Here is a 20,780-nt window from a genome sequence, read left to right as displayed (position 1 = left end):
AGCTCCGGCTGCGCAGCTGCCTCCGCCCAGGGTGTGCCCCTGGGGCTCGGGATTTACTCCTGAACCTGCTTCCAGGGACCGGTTCCCTGCCTGGTGTGCGGTGACCCCCTCCGGCTATCTCCCCTTCCCTTCCTTCCTTGAGCATCCCTGTGCTGGCGGAGTCACATGTTTGGTCTTTGATGCCTTTAATCCCACCCTCAGCGCCCGAGAGGGAGGAGAGAAATTCGCGGAAGAGAAGTGAGCCACACGCCGAGAGCAGGATTCCGGCGGGAGCGGAGCAGCGGGAGGGAGGGAGGCGGGAGCGGCCGTGCGGGGCTGCCCAGCGGATCGGGTAAATCTCCCGCTCGGATCGGGTAAATGGCCCGCTGGGATCGGGCTGTCCCGGGGGGATGCTTCCCCTTCCCCTGTGGGGGATAAGGGGGCGGGCGGTGCACCGAGGCTGGGAGAACGGGGAAAGGGGGGCCACGAAGTTATGGCTGATGAGCAGCCACAACTGCTCACCAGGGCCGGGCTTGGCTGCTGTGGCTGCCGCACCCGAGCCAGCAGGGAGGTGGAAAGCCTCCAGGGATCGAGGAGATGTTTCTGTGCTTGCGCCGGGGATATGCCTGTACACGGTGACGAGCGAGGACAAGTGGCCGGAGCCCGGCCGCGCCTCAAGAAACGGCCCCTCCCTTAGCGGAGGTGAGTGGAACTCTTAAGGGAACGGGGAAAAGCCAGCCCGCTTCTGCCCTGAGCTTGGTGCCAGCCGGAGGAGCCCTCGCCCGAGGGAGAAGCGTGGCCAGAATCTCTCTGGTCGGAAATCCGGGCAAGGAGCTGAGGAGTGGGCACACTGAAATGTCCTCGGTGTGTGTCTGCAAGGAGGGCAGAGAGTGGAGGTGGGATCAGCTTTTCTTACCTAACGCCCTCTCCTCTTTGACCATCCCCGCTGAGGTAACTGCTATTAATCCCGGTGCTTTACGGGTCACCTTGTGCTACCTGGCAGCTCTCCCGAAGGGAACGAGGAGCACCTAAGAAACCCAATGGCCGAAGTCGCTGACATTTAGAGTCAAAGGCTGTTGAGGAAATCTGCAGTTGTGCTGTGATGCAGCGAAACATGAAACGATGCTGATGTACATTACAGGCTCCTGGGCTGGCTTCTCTCCTGCAGTCACTGAGAAAATAATTTATGTACAACCCTTAGGACACATCAGGTTCAGCAAGCATTTGCAAGCACAAAAGGCAGGAGGAACACCCTCCTGCACGTGTGAAATCTGCTGATTTCTTGTCTGCCCAACAAGGGCATTGCTAATTGTACCAGAGATTATTTCTCAGCTCCTGCATTTACCTCATTTTCTCCCCTTGGGGCTCAAGCAGATCACCAGGATCCCCCAGAACCAGGGCATTCCATTCACCATGCCTTCCTGTGCAGGATAAACACCCTGGTTCATGCATTGTAGGGGGAGGGGAGGAAGAGGGTGTATATTCCTCAGGCACAAGTGGTGAATACAGAGAAATCAGTAGTTTAACAATAGTAGAAAGTCTCTTCAAAGAGGAATGCTTCTTACCAGTATGACAAAACATTTTTCTTTCAAACACAGGTTTGAATCACAATACTCTGGTTGTTGTCTTGTACCGTTTTGCATTTTGATTGTTACATAGACCTGTCCCAACTGGAAATTTACAGCTTTGTCATCAAAGACCTTTGTTCGCAAATATTCTATTTCCTTATTCCTGTGCTTTATTCTTCACGGTCATAAACAACAGCAAAGCTACAACATCTGCAGCTTTAGCAGCTGTTACCGCATCTGTTTCCTTTTCTCTCCCTCCATTCTTACACCCACAACTCTACTGGCACAGGTGAACCTTTAGGAGAATTCATCATTTTGGGAATAACAAAAAGGTGTTATTAATGATTAGATAATGATCAAATGATATTTAATGATAAAAAATTGCAAATTGTGATTAAGGAATAATTCAATTATAATTTAACGGTGATTCAACAACGATTTAACAATAATTAATGATTAAGCTGTAATGAAATGGTAATTAATTGAACCATGTTTCAGTTTCTGATTTCAACAATTATTTAAGCCATTATCAGACTCTGCTACTTACTTCTTCTTACTTACAGCCAAAGCTATAGCTGGATATATAAATGTCATGAACATACATAGGATGTACTTGGAGAAACCTGTTGGGACTGCTGGGGTCCTTCTGACACAGAGAGGGAATTTTAGTGACAGGCTCACCAAGTTGGTGAGGGCCTTAATTTGAAGCTGCTATGGGAGGGGGACTTCAAGCCTTTCAGTTTAAAGCCAGGGCTAGCAAGAAAGGCGCAGAACACGGGAAGGGATCACAGATCAGCAGGAGGGCACCTGAATGGCAGCACAAAGGAATTCCAGCCACTCCAGCCACTACTTTGCCTTCATCAGAGTCAAACTTACCTGCCTCTGTGCAAAGGCATGGGCACACCTGCAGGGCTGCCAGCTCCTTGTCATCATGGCAATGTGCTGGGGTGGCTCCTGGGACTGTAGTGGTGGAATGGAAGGATACAGAATCTTTAGCAAGGGCTGGGGGGGAGATGAGGAGGGGTCAGCCTCTATGTCAGTGACCAGCTGGAGTGAATGGAACTCTGCCCAGGGATGGACGAGGAGCTGTCCAACAGATGATGAATCAGGATTAAGGGAGGACAGGGACAGGTGACTGCATTGTGGGGGTTTGCTACAGGCCACGCACCAGGACGACCGAGTGGATGAGTGCCTCTGTAGACAGATAGATTCTTGTAATCACAAGCCCTGGTTCTCTTGGGGCATCTCAACCCCCTGTCACACTACCAAAATCACAGACAGCTCTCCAAAGTCATTGCCTTAAGTCTCTGTCTTTAGCTATTACCTTGCAGAACTCTCCTCAGGCTGCTCTCCACTCCCACTTCATCTGATCTGACTGCTGGGTAGCAGCAGAGGGAGCATTGCTTTTCAGTGGGATTGCCCTGCAGGGAGGCAGCCAGATGATATGGGCTCTGTTCATGTTTATGTGACAGAGGAAAATTAATATACATGAGAAACAAGACAGAAGTTGGGGAAATATCTCTAATTAATGTATATTGAGTTCACAGCCTCTTTCACTGGTGACATACTCTTATCCTTTTAGTTCAAATAAAATGGGCAAAGTGTCATTCACCTGCCACAGCTATGTCCCTAGTTTCTTAGTTCAGTAGCTTTCAAACTGTGCATCGTGGATTTCTAGGGATTTATGAACAACCTGTAAAAGTTAACTATGGACTGCTGAGACTAGCAAGGCAGCCTATGATGAAATTTACATTCAAGTTTTAACTCTGCAGTTTCTAATTGGTCACCTAATTGGTCATGGTTACACCCTGCATATTTGTGCATTTTGACTGTTCCAATAGTGCTTAAATTTCATCTCCTTGGGCAGAAGAGGTCTGTACATTCACAGGCCCTGAGGAATGGCAGATCAGAACAGACAGCAGTGCCTTCAATTTCTACCTCATGCACCACAAAACTTTTCTTAAGGGTCAAGTCCTCTGCCCCTCTCTTGCCACTTCTCTTACACTTCAAGCTGTCATTAATCTGTTAACTGTGACAGTGTTACATCTTTAGTACACAGATCATAAGAAACAAAAGTTCTAAGGGAGCTGAGAGTTTAAGTGCAGCAGCCCTGATCTTTGCCTGGCTTACCTGATGCTAAGATGATAGAGGCCACTCATCATCTACGAACAACAAAAGAACAATTGCTTTCAGCAGTGCTTGAGGAGGTGAGAGATATATTTGATACCTGCCAGTAAAATGCAACCAAATAACAACAACTGGTCTCTTACCATTAAGGTTCTTCTGAATGTTTTTAGCAGCACAGCTCTTGCTGGGACGGTTTGTATTTTTTAGGGAGCCCAACTCCCAGTTTGGCATGGAGTCAGGTCTCTGGATGCTTGGCTTCTGCTGGACACTGGTGTTGTCATGGGGGGCCTGACACATTGCAGGAATATTATCTGTCACCTGACCTACTAAAAGCTGTCAGAAAACAAGAGGAATTGCAGATGAGAAAAGCTGGCCATCTGGTCCAGTAATAGGGATCAGCTCATGGCAGGGACCTCAGGTTTTGGAATTTGAGGATATCTGTACAGTCCCTGTCAGCATGCCCATATGTTACAGGAGATCTCTGTGGCTCCTTGGGAAGCTTCCATTGGCTTCCTCAGATTAGAGTAGGACTTTTGTTACAGCACCACAAATGCCTTGTGTCTGCCAGAGAGGGTTCATCAGCACAGGAGCTGGTCCTCAGCTGGCAGCTCTTCTGCATGGTGATAGGCTGGGACGTAGAAAAGCTTCTCACACAAATGTTTCAGCTTTGGTGCTGCTATAGGATCAACACACAAGTGTAAAGTACCACTTGTGTGAGCACCATTACTCCCACCACTGCTATGGCCCAGTTGGGACTGTGACAGCCCATGACATTTCCATGACATTTTCCAAGAGCCTGCCTTTGCTTCCCGTTTTCATCCCTTTGTAGAGAGATGACTCTATGGCTCTGACCAAATTACTTCATCCAGCTGTTTTTATGTTAGGAAAGAAATGGCTTTTCCCACTGACACTGAGAAGAAGTGTAGATATGTCAAAAAGAGTAATTTAATATTGTAATTGTACAGGAATAGTTCTGTCTTTTTGTCATGGTGCAGGAAGGAGAAGGCATATGGTCTCTCATCAGCTATCCAGGAACCTAAAAATTTGCAGCTTTGAAACATGTAGGAAACTTTGTTCCAAGAAGACCTCTCTGTGGAGAGGAGTTTGGAGCAGACAGAAAATCAGCTTTCTCTTTTAAAGCACAAGCACAGCAGACAGTGCTCTGCACCGCAAAGAGTACATTACTTCTTTTTCTACTCTCCTCGGTGTGCAAAGAGGTGAGTTTTCCCGAAGAGTTCAATTCAGCCAAGTAATTAGGGGACTAATGAAGATACGATATAGATTTGGAATTAGGTGTTTCTGGAAGGAATCTCCATCATGAGAATCCAAGAAAAGAAACAAGCCGAAGTACAGATTTATATCACCACAGCTTCTAGTTGTTCTTAAGCAATGGCTCAGTTCTACACAGAACATGTGTAAATGTGGCCTCAATTGCAGGTATTTATATGGTTGCAAAGCAGTTATTATTCAGGTTTAATAAAGTGGGGGTTTTTAGGGCACTATAAAATCCAAATCTGATTCTTCTTTTTCTCCTCAAACTTCTTTTATTTTTTTTTTCTGTCTGAAATGCCACTTGCATGAAAAACAAACAGGATGTTTTTCCCCCTAGAAAGAGAAAAAAATAAAACTGACAGTACAAAGAGCTCCTGAAAGGAGTATCTCCTCTGAAGTCAGGACCATCCTAATGGCAGGAAAACAGCCTGAGCAGAAACTCTGGATTCAAATCCTGCAGATAAGAGCAAGCTTCAGGTCTGCAGAAGTAAGAATTTATTAATCCATATTTTGAACCCTCAGGTTCCTAGTGTTACAAAAGGTGTGAAGGAGGTCAGTCCTTTCCCTCTCTTCTAGATTCTTCAGCTTGATTTTAACTTTAATTGCAGTATTTGACCTGCTTTAATACACTTCTGACTGTTTTTAGCCTCTGTGGTTATTTCATTGCCCCATGAAAACTGCCTTTTCCTCAGCAGACAGAGTGACAAACACACAGTGTGGCTGTCCATGTAAGTGTGAACAGCTCAGGCAGCAGAGGAGGATGTGAAGAGTAGCAGTAGTGTCTGTGTGTGATTACTGTTTTCTTGAGGCTCCCTGAGTTGCAGAGCCAGAATAAGAGCTCTAAGATCTCGAATTCTGTTACTGGTGAGGTGAAGCCAAGGTTAAGTCATAACGCATGGAATTACAACACAATGACCTGCATGGGTGGCTTCCATGCTTTGGTGGCTATGTACTTTTCCAGGGGAAGCTGGAAAAGGGGGTACCTCCAGAGAGGGTGTTGCTCACCTGCACCACCTCACTGACCCTGCCTTGAACCGGGAGCTGGGACACCAGCAGGTGGAGTCCTCACACCACTTTGCCAGCACTGTTGGGCTCAGTGTGAGTCCAGCTGTAGGGACCTGGGACATGATCCTTGAACAACAAGTTCAAGGGTTGCAGAAGAGCAACATGTCAAGTGAGAACTTGTTTGATTAATCTCATGAGGCTGCAGCCCCTCCAGGGGCTAGGGAGGACAGCACAACCATTTTTCCCTCTTTAGTAGAAGATGATGTGAGGGAAGGAGGTCTCTTCCTTGGGTGAACATTATCATCATAGAATCACAGGATGGTTTGGGTTGAAGGGACCTTACAGAACAGCTATTTCCAACCTCCCTGCCAGATTCCACTTACTAAATCAGGTTGCTCCAAGAATTATTAATGAAGAAACACTCAAATAATTATTACTAGTGCTTCAATATATATCCCAAGATTTCATGGCCAGCTCATAAGTTTTGTAGCTCAGAGCTTCAACATAGTTGGAAGATGGAAAGTAAACTTTATTCCCTGAGAACTAAACTACCTTCTAGTTTTCCTTAATCTCCTTTCCCCACTGTGGACCTCGCTTTCAAGTTTGGAGGCTTGTTCAGAGCCAGTGCCTACAATGATGCTTGTATCAAGAGAAGGCTCAACAGTGTGACCTGTAGAATATGATTCTGCATGTTTGTGTTCTCTTAATGCTTGTGACAGGTTAGCTGGAAGGTCCAGGATTCTGGATGAATAAATGCATTTAAATGACAGATCTTTGCATCTGGTGGATTTCAGGTCTTCACATCCTGAATCCTCAGGACTTGGGTCTAGCAGCTGAAGTGCAGGCATCACCTTTAAGGCCTTTACAAGGTTCAATGATGCAATTCAATACAGCATTTATGCAACAGGGTTGTGTAACAAGATAGGAAAAGAAAGCAATATGGGAAGAAGCTGCAGATTCTCATTCATCAGCATGTACATTTGTTCTGATTTTAATTACTCTAAATCTTGCCTTGAGCCCTAAGAGTGCAAAAACACTGATGCCACAATCTACCTAAGGATGGTTTGATATCTCACAGCATGAACTGCTTTTCCTCTAACAAATATTTAGAATAACTCCTGTATATTTTGCATTAATCTTGTTAAAAGGCCTTTCATAGATAGTTGCACATTCCCATATGGCAAAAGGTTCTCCTAATGGCAAAAAACAGCAAATCTGTGACCTCTGTAAAGAAGGCATTTCTGAAGTATCCCCAAAGCCAGACCTTGCTCCATGTCCTCCAAGTTTTTTCTCATACAAGAGCAATTTTTCTGAGACAGAGGATAAAAGCCATTATTTTTTCCATCTACCCAACTTTGCTTAGGCTGCTTCAGATGATAGTGCAGAAAAGGACAAAGAACAACATTTTGGAACCACCATTTGATGATCAGAACTTGCTGAAGGCAGAAGGGTAAAAACTGGAGAAACTCTGCACTGAACACCCGGTGCACATTCAGTCATCTCAGTGAGGGGAACATAAGTACCTCAGTTCTTAGGGAGCGGGAATAGGAAATTAAAGGGAAAATGAAACAGCAGATTAAAAGTGACAAAAGAGAATTCATCCAAACAACCTAACTGCCCTGATTTTGAGTAAGCTTTTGTCAGCCAGGCTGTGAGGTGTTCAGGGCAGTCAGAGAAGAAGATATGGAAAAATCTAACTTTGGTGAAGATGGATATTTGCTTAAAGCGAATGTGTATACAAAAAACATTACATATTTATGTGAATACTTCAGTTTAAAATTAAAGGCATATATTTCTAAATTGTGTACTTTTAATTAAGGAGTCAGTGGCTCAATTACAACATGTTCATGTTGCTGTGCTCATGTATTTCACAGAGTCCTATGAGGAGGAGACATCTGAGAGAAATAGACACACACCCTTAGCATACACAGGCTAGTGAAGTAAATTGGTGTCTTTGTTATATGGCTTTCACACTCTGGGGAGTGTGAAGTAAATTGGTGTCTTTGTTACAAGGCTTCACACTCCGGGGAGGAGGGTGAAAAAAAACACATCTGGAAGTGTGTGAGCAGCAGGAGGGAAGCGTGTGTGCCGCCAAAGAGGTAAAAGTTTGTCTCTCCAATATGTGCTAGACTAAGATACAAGAGATCTGGCTTTGCTTTGTGACTGTGATCTAAACATTATTATGTCACTGTCACCAGAGAGGGGTACCTAAGTTCTGTGCCTTTAACAGAAAAGAATTTCCACACATCCTGCATTCACCTTGCCTGTTGTTACATGTTTGAAGCACAGCAACAAACACACTAAGTCCTTTCAAGCTTGGTTAGGTCAGAGTTCCTATGTGCTAAAAAGGCCTTAGGGGTCCTTTGCTGGAAATTAAGTTTGGCTCATCTCCTCAACCTCCCAGGACTATTCTGTGATGTCTACCATAAGGGATTTGACAGGGGCCCTGTATTTTAGCTTACTCAGAGACTAGTCCTCTGCTTTCTATTTTCTCTGTCAGTTCCTATTTCAGCAACCATCCTTTTTTCTTCCTTTCTAGACTTGGACGACCTGTGCAGGTTTGGAAGCAATGGCCCCAGTGGTATCCTGCAGTCCAGGGAGAAGGATGCATTGGAAGTGAAGGATTGAGGGCATGAGCAGTGCAGGAGTGCCCTCTTTCTGCAGCAGTTATGTTACACCGAACGTGGCAGCTCTGTGGGAAGTGGTGCCGTTGGTCCAGCCCTTTCATCCATCTCCTCACCCTAACTGTGGTGACTTTTGGTGTGCTGGCACCTTTGATCTGCCACCGGCTCCTGCACTCTTACTTCTACCTGCGGCGCTGGCACCTGAACCCCATGAGCCGGGAGTTCCTGGAGCGGAACCAGCAGGAGGGCCAGGATGCCCTTCATTACTTTGAGAAGATGCAGATGCCAAATGCCTCCGAGGCCTCTGGCAGTGACACCTTCCAGCCCTTGCTGCTGATCACCATTATCACTGTGCAGAGGCAGAATGATTTCCACTATGTCTTGCAAGTGGCCTCCCACTTCCACCGTCTTCTCCAGAAATGTGGGGCGCGTTGCCAGAACCACCGCATGCTCCTCTGTAATGTGGAGTCAGACCCCAGCAGCCATGAGGATGTCAGGCTGCTGAGCAGTTTCTTTCCTATAGTCAGTCGTGACAGAACTGGAGAGAATCCTGACCCCAGCCTGAACCAGTTTGAGAAGGAGAAGCAGGACTACGTCTTCTGCCTGGAGCAGTCACTGTTGGTGTACAATCCAGAGTACATCCTCCTTGTGGAAGATGATGCCGTGCCAGAGGAGGAGATATTTTCTGTCTTGCAGCACCTCTTCTCAGCCCGGTTCTCCAAGCCCTACCTCAGAGATGCTCTCTACTTCAAGCTGTACCATCCCGAGAGGCTCCAGCGCTACTTCAACCCCGAGCCCATGAGGATCCTGGAGTGGCTGGGCCTGGGCATGTTCCTGGGGCCGGTACTGAGCTGTGTGTACTGCCGGGCCGCGGGGCGGGTGGGCCCCAGCTGGTGCCTCGTGGCTTTCTTCGCCCTGTACAGCATGGCTCTGTCAGAGCTGGTGGGGCGGCACTACGGGCTGGAGCTGCGCCGCCTGCACCCCTCGCTCTACAACGTGGTGCCAGCCAGCGAGTGCTGCACGCCCGCCATGCTCTTCCCTGCTGCCTCTGCCCGCCGGGCCTCGGGATACCTGCGGGGGTTGGGCTGCCGCCGGGGCTTCGCCAAGGACACTGCCCTCTACTCACTGCTCCAGGGCAAGGGCGAGAACGCCTTCGTGGTGGAGCCCAACCTGGTGCGGCACGTGGGGATGTACTCCAGCCTCCGACTGAACAGTAACCCGAAACTGCTATGAGCTGCTCCTGCCTTGCTGCGCAAAAACACCCAGGGCACTCACCATAGGGCAGAGGGACAGTGTACAAACTTGGATTCTGTGCTGCTTGCACTGGGCATCCCATGTCTCCATGTGGGCAAAGAATAACTCTGAAAGTACAAGTTTTCTTAAAAAATCAGCTTTTGTTCATGGAGACCCTATTTAATACAAACTTGGAACTAATCACCATGCACCACCTGGGAGGGAACTGGAAGATTCCAGATCACTCTCCTTAGTCATTCCCAAAGAAAAGCTCTCACACCAACACGCACAGCTTTCCTGCCTACTGCCCTGGACAATTGTTACAAAAATCCTCACATTAGGGCAGCAGAAATGTTGGACAAAGTGAATGTTTCAAATTTAAGCTAATGAGGAGGGGAAGGCCTTATTTCCCCCTCCTTACTAAGGTCTCATCTCTGACCTGTCTCTGTTCCAAAGCTGTGGTTTTGCGTAGACCCTTCAAAAGCAGAAGTGGTTTGCAGGAACTGCCCCACAAATTCTGCCTAGATGCTTCAAAGTTTTGAAGTCTCTTTTGTTACTGTCTCCCTATCTGCACCTCCACCATTCCCACTTCTTTTGCTTTGACCAGAGGCTCTTAAAAACAAAGCCTCTGCTGCTTCATTAAAGGTCACCTCTGAGAGCAGGGATAGGAAAACAGAATCACAGCCACTGGTGTCGCACAGATGGGTCACAAATGCACATTTTCATTGATACACGACACATATTGTACACAATGACGGTTGTGTTGGTTGGGATCATCATTCATTGTACTGGATCCATCAAAAGAGGTCTTGTCAGCCATTGAGTGAACTTAGACATTCAACATGAATTTACCTTGACTTTCCCTCAGCACAGAGGCAAAGGAAAGATTAGATCAGGTGCTGTTGTTGTGCAGGATCCTTGCTCATTCTGGAGCTGTAATTCACAGCTCAGCTGGAGTGGTTCATTCACTGCTCCTGGCAGAAAGCAAAATACCTGTGGGAAACAAAGACAGCTGTTCACAAGAGCAAGCAACAATAGCACAGCACATCAAGGGGCCCCTCTGACAGTGACCATGTGTCCTAGTTGTTAGGCATCTGGGATAGGTGCTTTGCACCAGGGCAGTGGGCACAGTTAAACAGAAAATCTTGCAGATGACAAAAGACCTCATACTGAATGAAAACAGGCAAAAAGTTGGTATATCTGATGAAAAGACCACTTTGGCTTTAGTTAGCTTTGAATAAATTCATTTCGAGGTGGCATTTGGTTGAACTATTTTAAAACCATATTCCTTGCTTTGGAATGAACCAAGAAAATATTTTCTGTTGGGTTTAATCAGTGGGGGTTGTTTGTTTTTTTCTTTTTGGTAATGGATGGGCTCTGCTTTGAATTTTCTTCTCCCAGCTCTCTCCCAAGTGATTTATGCCTTAAGCTCTTAACAAGTCTGATTATAGGTGAAAAATACCTAAATCTCTTGAGAGATGAAACCAAAGAAAATGGCAACCCTCCATCTGTCAGCACAGTGCTATCAGTTACACAGCACAAAGACACAGTGCAGGTTAGCTGAGAAACAGAATCACAGCAGTGCTTTGCTCTCCAGTCATCAGCTGGATACTTTCAGAACATCTTTGGAAATTAGAGTGAGTAAAAACTGCTTGTGGGTTCCATGCTATTCCAAAGGCAAGGCCTTTAGGCCTCCTGGTAGAGGACACCAGGAAAATAGCACAGGCAAAACCACATTTTTTTCCCAGCCACTGAAAGCCCTGGAAATGCCAGGGTAGTCACACAGTGGCAGGTGGGAAAATCTCTCCTCTGGCTTCCCTGCAGTGGGGTTTGGGTATCAGGATTTGAGTGTCACTGTGTATTTATTCCACCAAGTGCCTGCACATACAACTGGTTTCTGTATCTTCAGCTGTGAATATTTCAGTGCTTGCTCTTCTCTCTTTATATCCTTGTACTGTACAATTCCAGGACAGTGCTCTGTTCTTTCCATTCATACTCATTCTTGCAAAGAAAAATCTCACAGCAAGAAATGGGACAGGCAATAGAAAAAGGAAGAGGGGAAAGCAAGCAAGCCTCAAAACGCACCGCATCAAAAAATATTATATATTTATATGAATGTTTCAGTTTAAAATTCAAGGTATATACTTTTAAATTGCATACTTTTAAATAAGAATAGGATTAAATGGCTTAATTACAACATGTTCATGTTGCTGTGCCCATGTATTTCACAGGGTCTAGTAAAGAGGAGACATCTGAGAGAAGCAGACACACACATTACCCTTAGCATACACAGGCCCATGCGTCACACTCCAGGAGGAGGGGAAAAAAACCACATTTGGAAGTGTATGAGCAGCAGGAGGGAAGCGTGTGTGCCGCCAAAGAGGTAAAAGTTTGTCTCTCCAATATGTGCCAGACTAAGATACAAGAATTCTGGCTTTGCTTCTTGGCTATGATCTAAATATTATTATGTCACTGTCACCAGAGAGGGGTACCTAAGTTCTGTGCCTTTAACAAAAAAGGATTTCCTCACATCCTGCATCCACCTTGCTTGTCATTACATGTTTGAAGCACAGTAACAAACACACAGCCAAGCTGGTTGGATCAGAGATCCTATGTGCTAAAAAAGGGGTCCTTTACTGGAAACTAAATTTTGCTCATCTGTCCTCAATATCCCAGGACTATTCTGTGATGCCTCCACCATACTTTCTGTTCTGAGTTACTCAGGTACTTGCACAGCGCCCACCCTGTCAATGGGGCATCCCAGGAAAGGGCGCCTGCGGCTGCCTTCCAATCTTCCAGAAGCAGATTGAGTCTTCTTTCCCTTTTCTGTGCTGCACGTTTTGCTAGAAATTAGAAGTCAGAGAAGTGCACATCACCCTCAGAACAGAGAATGGGCGGCTACTGTGAATTCTTAATTGCTGTTGGATTTTGTTCTGCAGTTCAGGCTAAAAATGCAGTATTCAAACACCCAAAAGCCTTTCCCCTCTCTTTTCTCTGATGGGAGTGGAGCTGAGTTGCCCCATCTCAGACTACAGAAGTTGAAAGCAAGGTATTAGCTCCCTGAATATGGCCTGAAGAGCTTGGTTTCTTTCACTTTAAAACAAGTTTAGTGACTATTTTTGAAACAAACAGTATGGAATTGCTTGGATGTTGGTTCATTCCCAATAGTTTGGAGACTTCTTCAGTGCAGCAGCTGCTGCTTGCACAAGAGGAGTCTTTCTCGGGCCATCAGCAGGACCCAAGGCTTTATTGTCCAAGATAGTTTGGGGGGAGTTATTAACTTAAACAAAAACTACATTTGTTTCCAAAGCATGTCCAACATAAGCATGATGCTGGCAGAACACAGGGCATAAACTGACAGGTCCCTACTAGATTAGAAGCCCAAGAGGATTTTCTAACTCCAGTAGGCATCAATGTCTTACTGAGAAGGCACTGTATTTGAAGAGAGAAAAGCCTTCCTTCCCATGGTGAGGAGCTACAGAAACCACACCTACAAATGGTCCTTTCAGCAAGCTTGTCCAGTTCAGACATCTGCTGCGGTTTGTATTTTGCAAACTGCATGCAAATAAATATTACCATGCAGTACCTAATTGTGCTTTTTTGGGGTACCATGTGCTGCTCAGATAAAAAGGTAATAAACAGTTAAATGTCTCCCTTTATAGAACCCAGGTGTTTACCTTCTTGCTTTATTTAAAAATAAAATGTCAACAGAAAGGCACAGAGACCAGTTTCATTACAGCATTTATCTTCATGTCCTGTTACAGCTGTTTCTCACAGCCCAGGAAAGTTTCTGCAGGCAGCTCAGTTTAAAGTTGTATCCTTGTTTGCTATACCCACTATTTAAATAATAGCAAAGATCTGTGTTTTGATAACATCAGTGTTGCATGCTTGCCTGTTTTTCATTCCAGGTCATGATGCTCGTTGCAGACCAGCTTTAAGTTGCACAGAATGCAGAACAAAGTAAACCCTTCCTTGTGCAATCTCCTTGGTGGTTTGAGCCTGTTCTGCCCAACACCCCCAGCCCACCCAATGTACTTGTCTGCAGACTCTGCTGTGGAGCCAAAAATACAGGGGCATTTCTTTCAGTGGGGTTAAACAGCCAGGCTCTACATATCAGGGGTGAGGGCTGTAGGTGACTGGGGAAAACAAACCACTTAATAAACAATACCTCTGATTAGATAGGGATGAACAAGCTGGACTTTGAGATTGTTAAGCAAGACTGCAGAGTACAGAAAACAGGAAACATCCAGCACAGTGTGGACAGGTGGGTAGGAGATAGACTCCACTCTGCTTGAGCCTGCTCAGATTAGACTTTAACCTCATCACGCAGGCAGCAGCCTCATAGGGCAACAGAGCCAGGTGTTTTTCATGTGGATGCATATTATTCTTGGACATCTTTCCAACTTCCAGTGTTTTTTTCCATTCCATTTCAATCCATTTTACAGGTTTGACCACATCCAAAAGTACTATTTAATTTACTTAAGTGCAGAGAGAAGCTATACATTTGTAATTTTTCTCGTGGTGACCATGTAATCTCTTGAAGTTTTTTCATCTATTTGTTTTTCATCATTCTTTCTGACATGTATTACTCTCTCCCATTTACTTTTTTTTTTTTAATTTATTTAAGATGCTAGATAATTTGAGTAGTTAAAGGCAAAACATTATCAGAATTATACTGGTAGAAACAGACAATAGGAATCACAATCTGGAAAATTGTAAGTAATTGTAATATTTTTACCTGTCTTTAAAACAGGCTTTCTGTTGATTTTAGCATATTTTATCCTGCAAGACTTCACCTAAAACTTAAGTGCAGAACTATCAGATCCTTTGACCGCAAGGCTGGATATAACGACAGCAATTAAATTGTCAAATTCCAAAAAGTAAGCCCACAAATTAAGACCTAAGTAGTAACCCATGACACATGTGAATACAGTTTTCAATGGTCCTTAATATTTTTAAATGCATACTTCTGTCAACTTCTATATGGGAATTCCAGATGAGAAGGTTGACACCAGCAAAGTCTCCAAGACATTAAAATAGAAAATTCACTTATGTTGTAACACATTTCTTGTGTTCTAACCTAAGCAATCTCTTTTATAGCTAACTACTGCTTTCTATGCTATAAAAGGCTCAACAATGAACATTTAAGCCCTGTAACTAGGGCTTAAATGCATCTTATGCATCTGCTTTACCGTGATGTTTCAAACACAGCTATAAGTTTTTTATATTGCAAGACTGTTTGTATCAACTCTTTCACGAACACATAAAAAAGCCATAATATGTGCAGAACTGCCCCTGTATTTAGTTAGATATGTATTTAAGCAATAAATTCTCAGACATCCAAAACTCAAAACCAGCTAGTAATTCTTTCTCTAGTAAGTGATTATACTCTTCACTAAAAAAAGTGTATCAGCAATCACTGCGACAGTCTGCATAACATTTTTAAGAATACAAAAAACTGAGAGTAGCTGTTCTTTAGTACAACTGACCTCCCTTCTTGTTCACCCTATCCTTATCCTTGACTGGGATCTTTGTCCTGTGTCCTCCTTCCCATGCCAGAGGCTGAGGAGGATGAGGAACCCCAGGGTTGCAGAGGAGAGATAGTTCTGCCTCTGAAACTGAACTCCCACTGGGAGCCCTGCCTTCCTGGCCACTGGAAAGGTGTGAGAGTTGCCAGGTCTGAGATCAAACACCACCTCCATGAGACAGAATTACAGCTTGGATAATACAGCAGTTTTGCCATGGAATAGTTAGTGCAGGCAATGATTTGGTACTTTTTATGGGCCAAGTTAGTTGTTTGATAAATGCAAGTACACTGCATATCACTCATGATACAAGCTTTCCCCTCTTATTATTATTTAAGAAATCAAGCTACTATAACCTTATTTTTAAGGGGCAAAATTATCCCCAAAGTATGATTATGTGTGATGGAAGTTTGTACTCTTTTCCAGTGTAATTTTAATATCACTGTTATTTCTGCACAGTATGGTCAGTGAGATGGGTCTGCATACTAACAGTGACATCATCTACTATAATCCTTCATTCCATCTGCTGACCTGAAAAGGCTCCCATTCCTAAATTAAGTGAAATAATTAAGTGTCTTGTATATTCACTTTTTTTCCCCTGTGTCCTCAAAATCTCTGTGAGGACCTGCACTTGGAGGGCTGGATTGAAGGGTTAGAAGGCCTGGAAAGGATCACACCAGCAATTATCCATCTGGAAATACATTTATATACTTCTGAAGAGTTAAGAATGCAAGGTGGGCTGTAGGGGATTATTTAAAGTGCATCTAAATGTCTGACACTGCTTTTTTTTCCAAGAAGACTCCCACAGATTTTCTCTAATAGCCTGTGAGACCATATCACAGATGACATTGAGAATAAAACACTTCCAAGAACTTCCCTCCTGCATCAGCTTCTAGCCAAACCAGGAACAACAGGACCCAAACTCTGGCTTTGAGGAAGAAGACCACCATTATGGCTCTTTTTTGGTCTCAAGAAGGTCTTAGATAAGATATTTAATTAAAAATATTTTTAATCTATATTAGATGCTTCTGTTGTGGTGGAGAAACTTCAATACACCATGGGGTTTGTCTTTCTGCTAGGATGGGAGAAATAGAATGTAAAGCAAACAGTGTAAAGCAGGGAAGGCTTTATTTCCAAGTTATGTGCCATGGCTTCCTTCAGCAAAATAAGCATGTAAGGGCAGTGTGGAGGAGAACAGAGGAAAGAAGCACAAGGCCTTTGACCACACTGTCAGCTCCTTCAGAGGTTTCTCTGCTGACTGGCAGCCTGGCAGGCTCCTAAGGTTTCCTACAAGCACTGACCTTGGCATGCAGCTGCACAAGAGAGGCTCAAGGAGGAAGACCATGCTGTGGAGAGAGAAATCAGGGTCTCACCTGTCCTTGTAAAGGCCAAAGGGTCACTGCAGCAGCCAAACAAACGGAGAAACTACGTCATTCTTCAGGCAAACACTGGGTCTCTCTGGTAAGAACGTGCCAATGTCCAAGGCTGCAGAGGGTGATGTTCCTGAGGGTATGATGCTTGTCCAGCAGTCCTTGTGCTATACTTCCCTCCAGGAGTACTGGCCTGCAGGATGGGGAGAAAGACATTAAAGCAAATAATCAAATCTATAGGCCTAGACTTGGTGAATGGTTGTAGTGTGGATTCATATAGACTGCAATGCTGATACACCATTTATACAGCATCAGTATTTTCCACTGAAAAATTCTGCTAAGCAACAGAGAAGTTTTCACATCACTGCAATATGGGTGGGCATCTCAGTGGGATTTGGGGGGAAAATATGGCTTGCAGCTGTGCACCTCAATGTGGGCATATGTGGTCTGACAACCATTAATTTCACAGGTACACTGTATTACAGAAAATCAGAACTTGCATTAAACTTTATCATAAAACCTGATACTGTAGCATCACATTTTGACTTTCCCCATACCAACTGGAAAAGGAACATATGGTTCCTTGTAAGACTTTCCAGTGAGGAAAAGCAATGTAACACTTAGGAAGCCACTGAAATTATACCAGCTCATGCCAGTTAAGGATCTGTTGCATTGTTTCTGCATTTTGTTTTCTGCTCTTTCTTCCTGCAGTTTCCTAAATATAAGCTTTAAGAAGATCTAGCCCTAAACGATAAAGCTGTGTCCAAGATACCTGTAAGCAATTTCCATGGTTTCTCTTGTAGTTCTTTTTGGTCTGTTTTAGAAAGAGGAGGAATAATTTGAAATAACTGGAAAACATCTCGGTTTTACTGCATGAATGGCCTCATATATACAGGGGAGGGGAAAAGGGAGGAACAGCAGGAGCATTACCAGGTCTCATTGGAGGTGTGTGGTGGTGGTCTGATAGCCAGTGACCAGCCTTGAGCAGTGACACGTCCCCCAACAGCTTGCGGGGGAGGAGGGACAACAAAGGAGTGGAGTGAGACGAAAAAAAAAGCCCCACCAAGAATTTTATAAAAGTTAGTGATTAGAAGGACCAGGTCTCTTTGCCTGCAAACACCTCTCCAGAAGCTTGTAGCAGCAGAGACATTGCCTACAAACAAGTAAGTATAATAATTCATTTTCTAAACTGTAAAGCTGGTACATATATCAGCAGCTGAGACCTGGTGTGTTTATCTACAGTGGGCTTGGAAAGTTGTTTTTGGTTTTGTTTTAATTTTTTTTTGTTTCAGGAAAAGTTTGTGAGAAATAGGCACTCAGCCATTCTGCAGTGGTCTTCTAAAGTGATCCATTTGCTGCTCACACTGGCTTTCTAACTTAGCTTAGTCACTTAGAACTCACTGGAGTGAGTGAATCCTCTGCCTAAGGCGACTAGAGCAATAATACACCTGCATTGCTTTCTGTTGCTTTGTTTCATGTTTGGTTTTGCTTGTGATGTACATGAATTTCTGTTTTGCAAGGAGAACAGAGAATGACTGGAGAAGGCAGCTGGTCCTGACAGACATCAGTACTGACAGAAGTGCAAATATGTATGTTTGTTGTGCAGCCTCTTCTGATAACTTTATTTAGGAAGGGGGTGTAAGGTCTGCAGTGCAGGAAAACAAAGCCTGTTCTTGCATCTGTAGGCTGTAACCTTTCAAGCTGTGAACAGCCAGCTTCAGGAAATTGCTTGACCAACTCAAATTCTCACTGAATCTATGATCCTCTATCACTGACTCAGCTATCCCATGTGCTTACCCAGAACTATTTAGTCTATCTGAGACTCTCGCCACTGCTTCCCCCACCCTCCCCTGCTGACAATACAAGATCTGAATTCTCATGCAAGTCTAACAGCAATTTTTACCTCCTCTGAGAAAAGTCCAGCCCTGAAAGAGAAGTAGCTTCTCCCTAATAACACTTGCTTCTGAGCAACAATCTTCTTGCCACCTTAGCCAAATCTAGCCATTCTGAGTGCTCTGCACTGATGCCAGAGCACAGGTCTCTGAACACAACCTCCTTTCATAGTTGCTAGGGAAATTAAATAGGGATGCATTTGCTCAGGGCTTGAGTATTGCTCTGAGGCTAACATGGGAATCTGCACAGTTCCTGCAACAGCAGGTTGAATCAAGGTCTCTAGACAGAGCATGAGGATCGTAAAAAAACTCAGAGAGCAAAAAACAACAAAGCAAATTTACAATCATATATGTCCCAAAGGACTGATGGAGATAGTGACATTAGCATGTCAATCAAAAACATCTGCCCCTTTTTCTAGGTGACAGAAATCTGAGTATCTCTTTTTGTCCCATACCCTTGAGACTTAGAATCCAGAAATGGAACATTTTGCTAACCCAAAACCTTCTTCTCAGTGCAAAAGTGACGGGAGAAATGCTCTGTTCTTTCTTTCATAGATATGAAGAGGCACCACTTCCACTGTGACTCTTCAAAATAGGTACTCATAGAGAGTCACAGGGTAATTCAGGCTGAAAGGGACAGAGCAAGTCTGTAGTCCAAGCACCCCTTGCCCAAAGCAGGGTTAGACACAAGGTCAGACCAAGGTGCTCAGTTCTTCATCCAGATGGGTCTTGGCAACCTGAAAGGTGGGAGACACAGCAGCCTTTTTTGTCAATCTGTTACATTTCTTGGCTGTCCTATAAGTGAAAAAAATTCTTCATATCCTCTCTATCTTTTAGTTTCAGTTTGTGCTTGTTGTCTGTCACCGTCCCATCACAGCCACTGTGAAAAGCCCAGCTCTGCCTCTTCAATCACACGCTGTATGTACTGAGGACTGCTAAGAGGTGCCCCCAAAGCCATCACTGCTTGAGGCTGAACTAGACCCCACTCTGCAGACTTCTCCTCACAGAGCAAGTGCTGCAGCCACTGACCTTCTTGGTGGCATCTGCTGAACTAACTAACTTCAGTCTGTGTTTTTCCTTTACTGCAGGGGCCCAACACTGGATGCAGCATTCAGATGTCAATTACAGAGTGCTGAGCAAAGTGGGATAAATCCATCTCCTCCCCTGGCTCTCCAAGCCAGACTCCTGCTCACAGAGAATGCTTGGGCCCTTGCTGCTGGCCCCGTTCAGCTTGCTGCTGACAGGGCCTTAGACCATCCCCAAAGAGCTGTTCCCTCGTCCCACTAGTCCTGGGGGAATTGCTGCCAGGGCTCTGCACCTCAGACAATGTCTGGGCATTTGTCTTGGCCAGACTGCACGGTGGTCCTGTTGGCCTCTTCCCACCCCCATGGCCAGGCTCCTCTGGATAGCCACCCATCAATCAGACCTATCAAGTAGTCCTGCCAGCTGTGTGTCTTCTGCCACCTGGATAAGAATGTGCTCTGTCAGCAGGGTGGGCCCGGGCTTGCCCAGCCATTCATACCCCTCTGTTTTCCTACCAACTGTATTTATCTGTTTATATATTCAGCTGCTTCTTCTTCAAGCGCTGTTCTTTGGAGGCAAATTTCTCGTGTGCAGAGTTTGTATTGCTGCCTGTCAGAGATTATGCTGAAGGGCTGTGTTTACTAGTAATTGAATAGGAAAAAGCTACATGTGTAGGATACAAGCTGTAGTTTAAAACTTTGGTCCTGCACTTTTGGAATTAATTTTACAAAAGAAGGCAGTGCAGAAACCCAAGAGAAAAACTTAGAGACTCTGATCCAGTCTTTTCCCATTTGCAAACTGGGACTCAGGTGAGATTTTATGTAAGATTAGAAAATACCAATCAAATGAGACTCTTGAAAAGAAAATATGCCAATTGAAGTTTCTAAGATGATTGGAAGCAAAATGTAGCATTGTTCCTTCTGCTTCATCATTCATCTTCACTCTGCTTTTTGGTTCTCACTATTAATATTAACAGGTGCTTGTGCTGCCATCACACATTTCCCCTCAGCCCTTCTTTGTTATGGTAGGTGAGAGAAACCCAACATTTCAGCATTACAATATTTACTTTTACAACTATGCTGTCCCCTCCACCTCCTGCTGGGCAGAGGATGGGGGCTGAACAAAGAAATTTGTTTGCTTAAGGAGCTATTGAAGCCTGATA

General features: G+C 44.7%; 2 protein-coding genes across 4 annotated transcripts in view; both read left to right on the top strand.

Annotated features, from left to right (window-relative positions):
• The first annotated feature begins 286 nt into the window (after positions 1–286).
• PGAP4 (post-GPI attachment to proteins GalNAc transferase 4) lies at positions 287–11,842 on the top strand. Of its 3 annotated transcripts, XM_041404553.1 has the most exons (3): positions 308–331; positions 505–681; positions 8,491–11,842. In XM_041404553.1, the coding sequence occupies exon 3, from the start codon at positions 8,621–8,623 to the stop codon at positions 9,806–9,808; it is 1,188 nt and encodes a 395-aa protein (XP_041260487.1). In that variant the 5' UTR covers positions 308–331; positions 505–681; positions 8,491–8,620; the 3' UTR covers positions 9,809–11,842. The 3 variants fall into 3 exon arrangements, with proteins under 3 accessions (XP_041260488.1, XP_041260487.1, XP_041260486.1); XM_041404554.1 differs by lacking the exon at positions 505–681 and having other exon boundaries at positions 287–331; XM_041404552.1 differs by having other exon boundaries at positions 317–681.
• A 5,907-nt stretch (positions 11,843–17,749) lies between these two features.
• LOC121335945 (fructose-bisphosphate aldolase B) overlaps positions 17,750–20,780 on the top strand; it is a 9,812-nt gene continuing 6,781 nt past the window's right edge. The window contains exon 1 of the mRNA XM_041404550.1: positions 17,750–17,866. The gene's annotated coding sequence lies outside the window, so the exon portion shown is untranslated. The remainder of the gene's footprint in view (positions 17,867–20,780) is intronic.

The sequence above is a fragment of the Onychostruthus taczanowskii genome, unplaced genomic scaffold (assembly GCF_017590055.1).
Source record: "Onychostruthus taczanowskii isolate IOZ18803 unplaced genomic scaffold, ASM1759005v1 scaffold212, whole genome shotgun sequence".
In the NCBI taxonomy this organism is placed as follows: Eukaryota; Metazoa; Chordata; class Aves; order Passeriformes; family Passeridae; genus Onychostruthus; species Onychostruthus taczanowskii.
The sequence above is the reverse complement of the archived record's forward strand: the minus strand, read 5'-3'. Positions and strand labels throughout refer to the sequence as shown.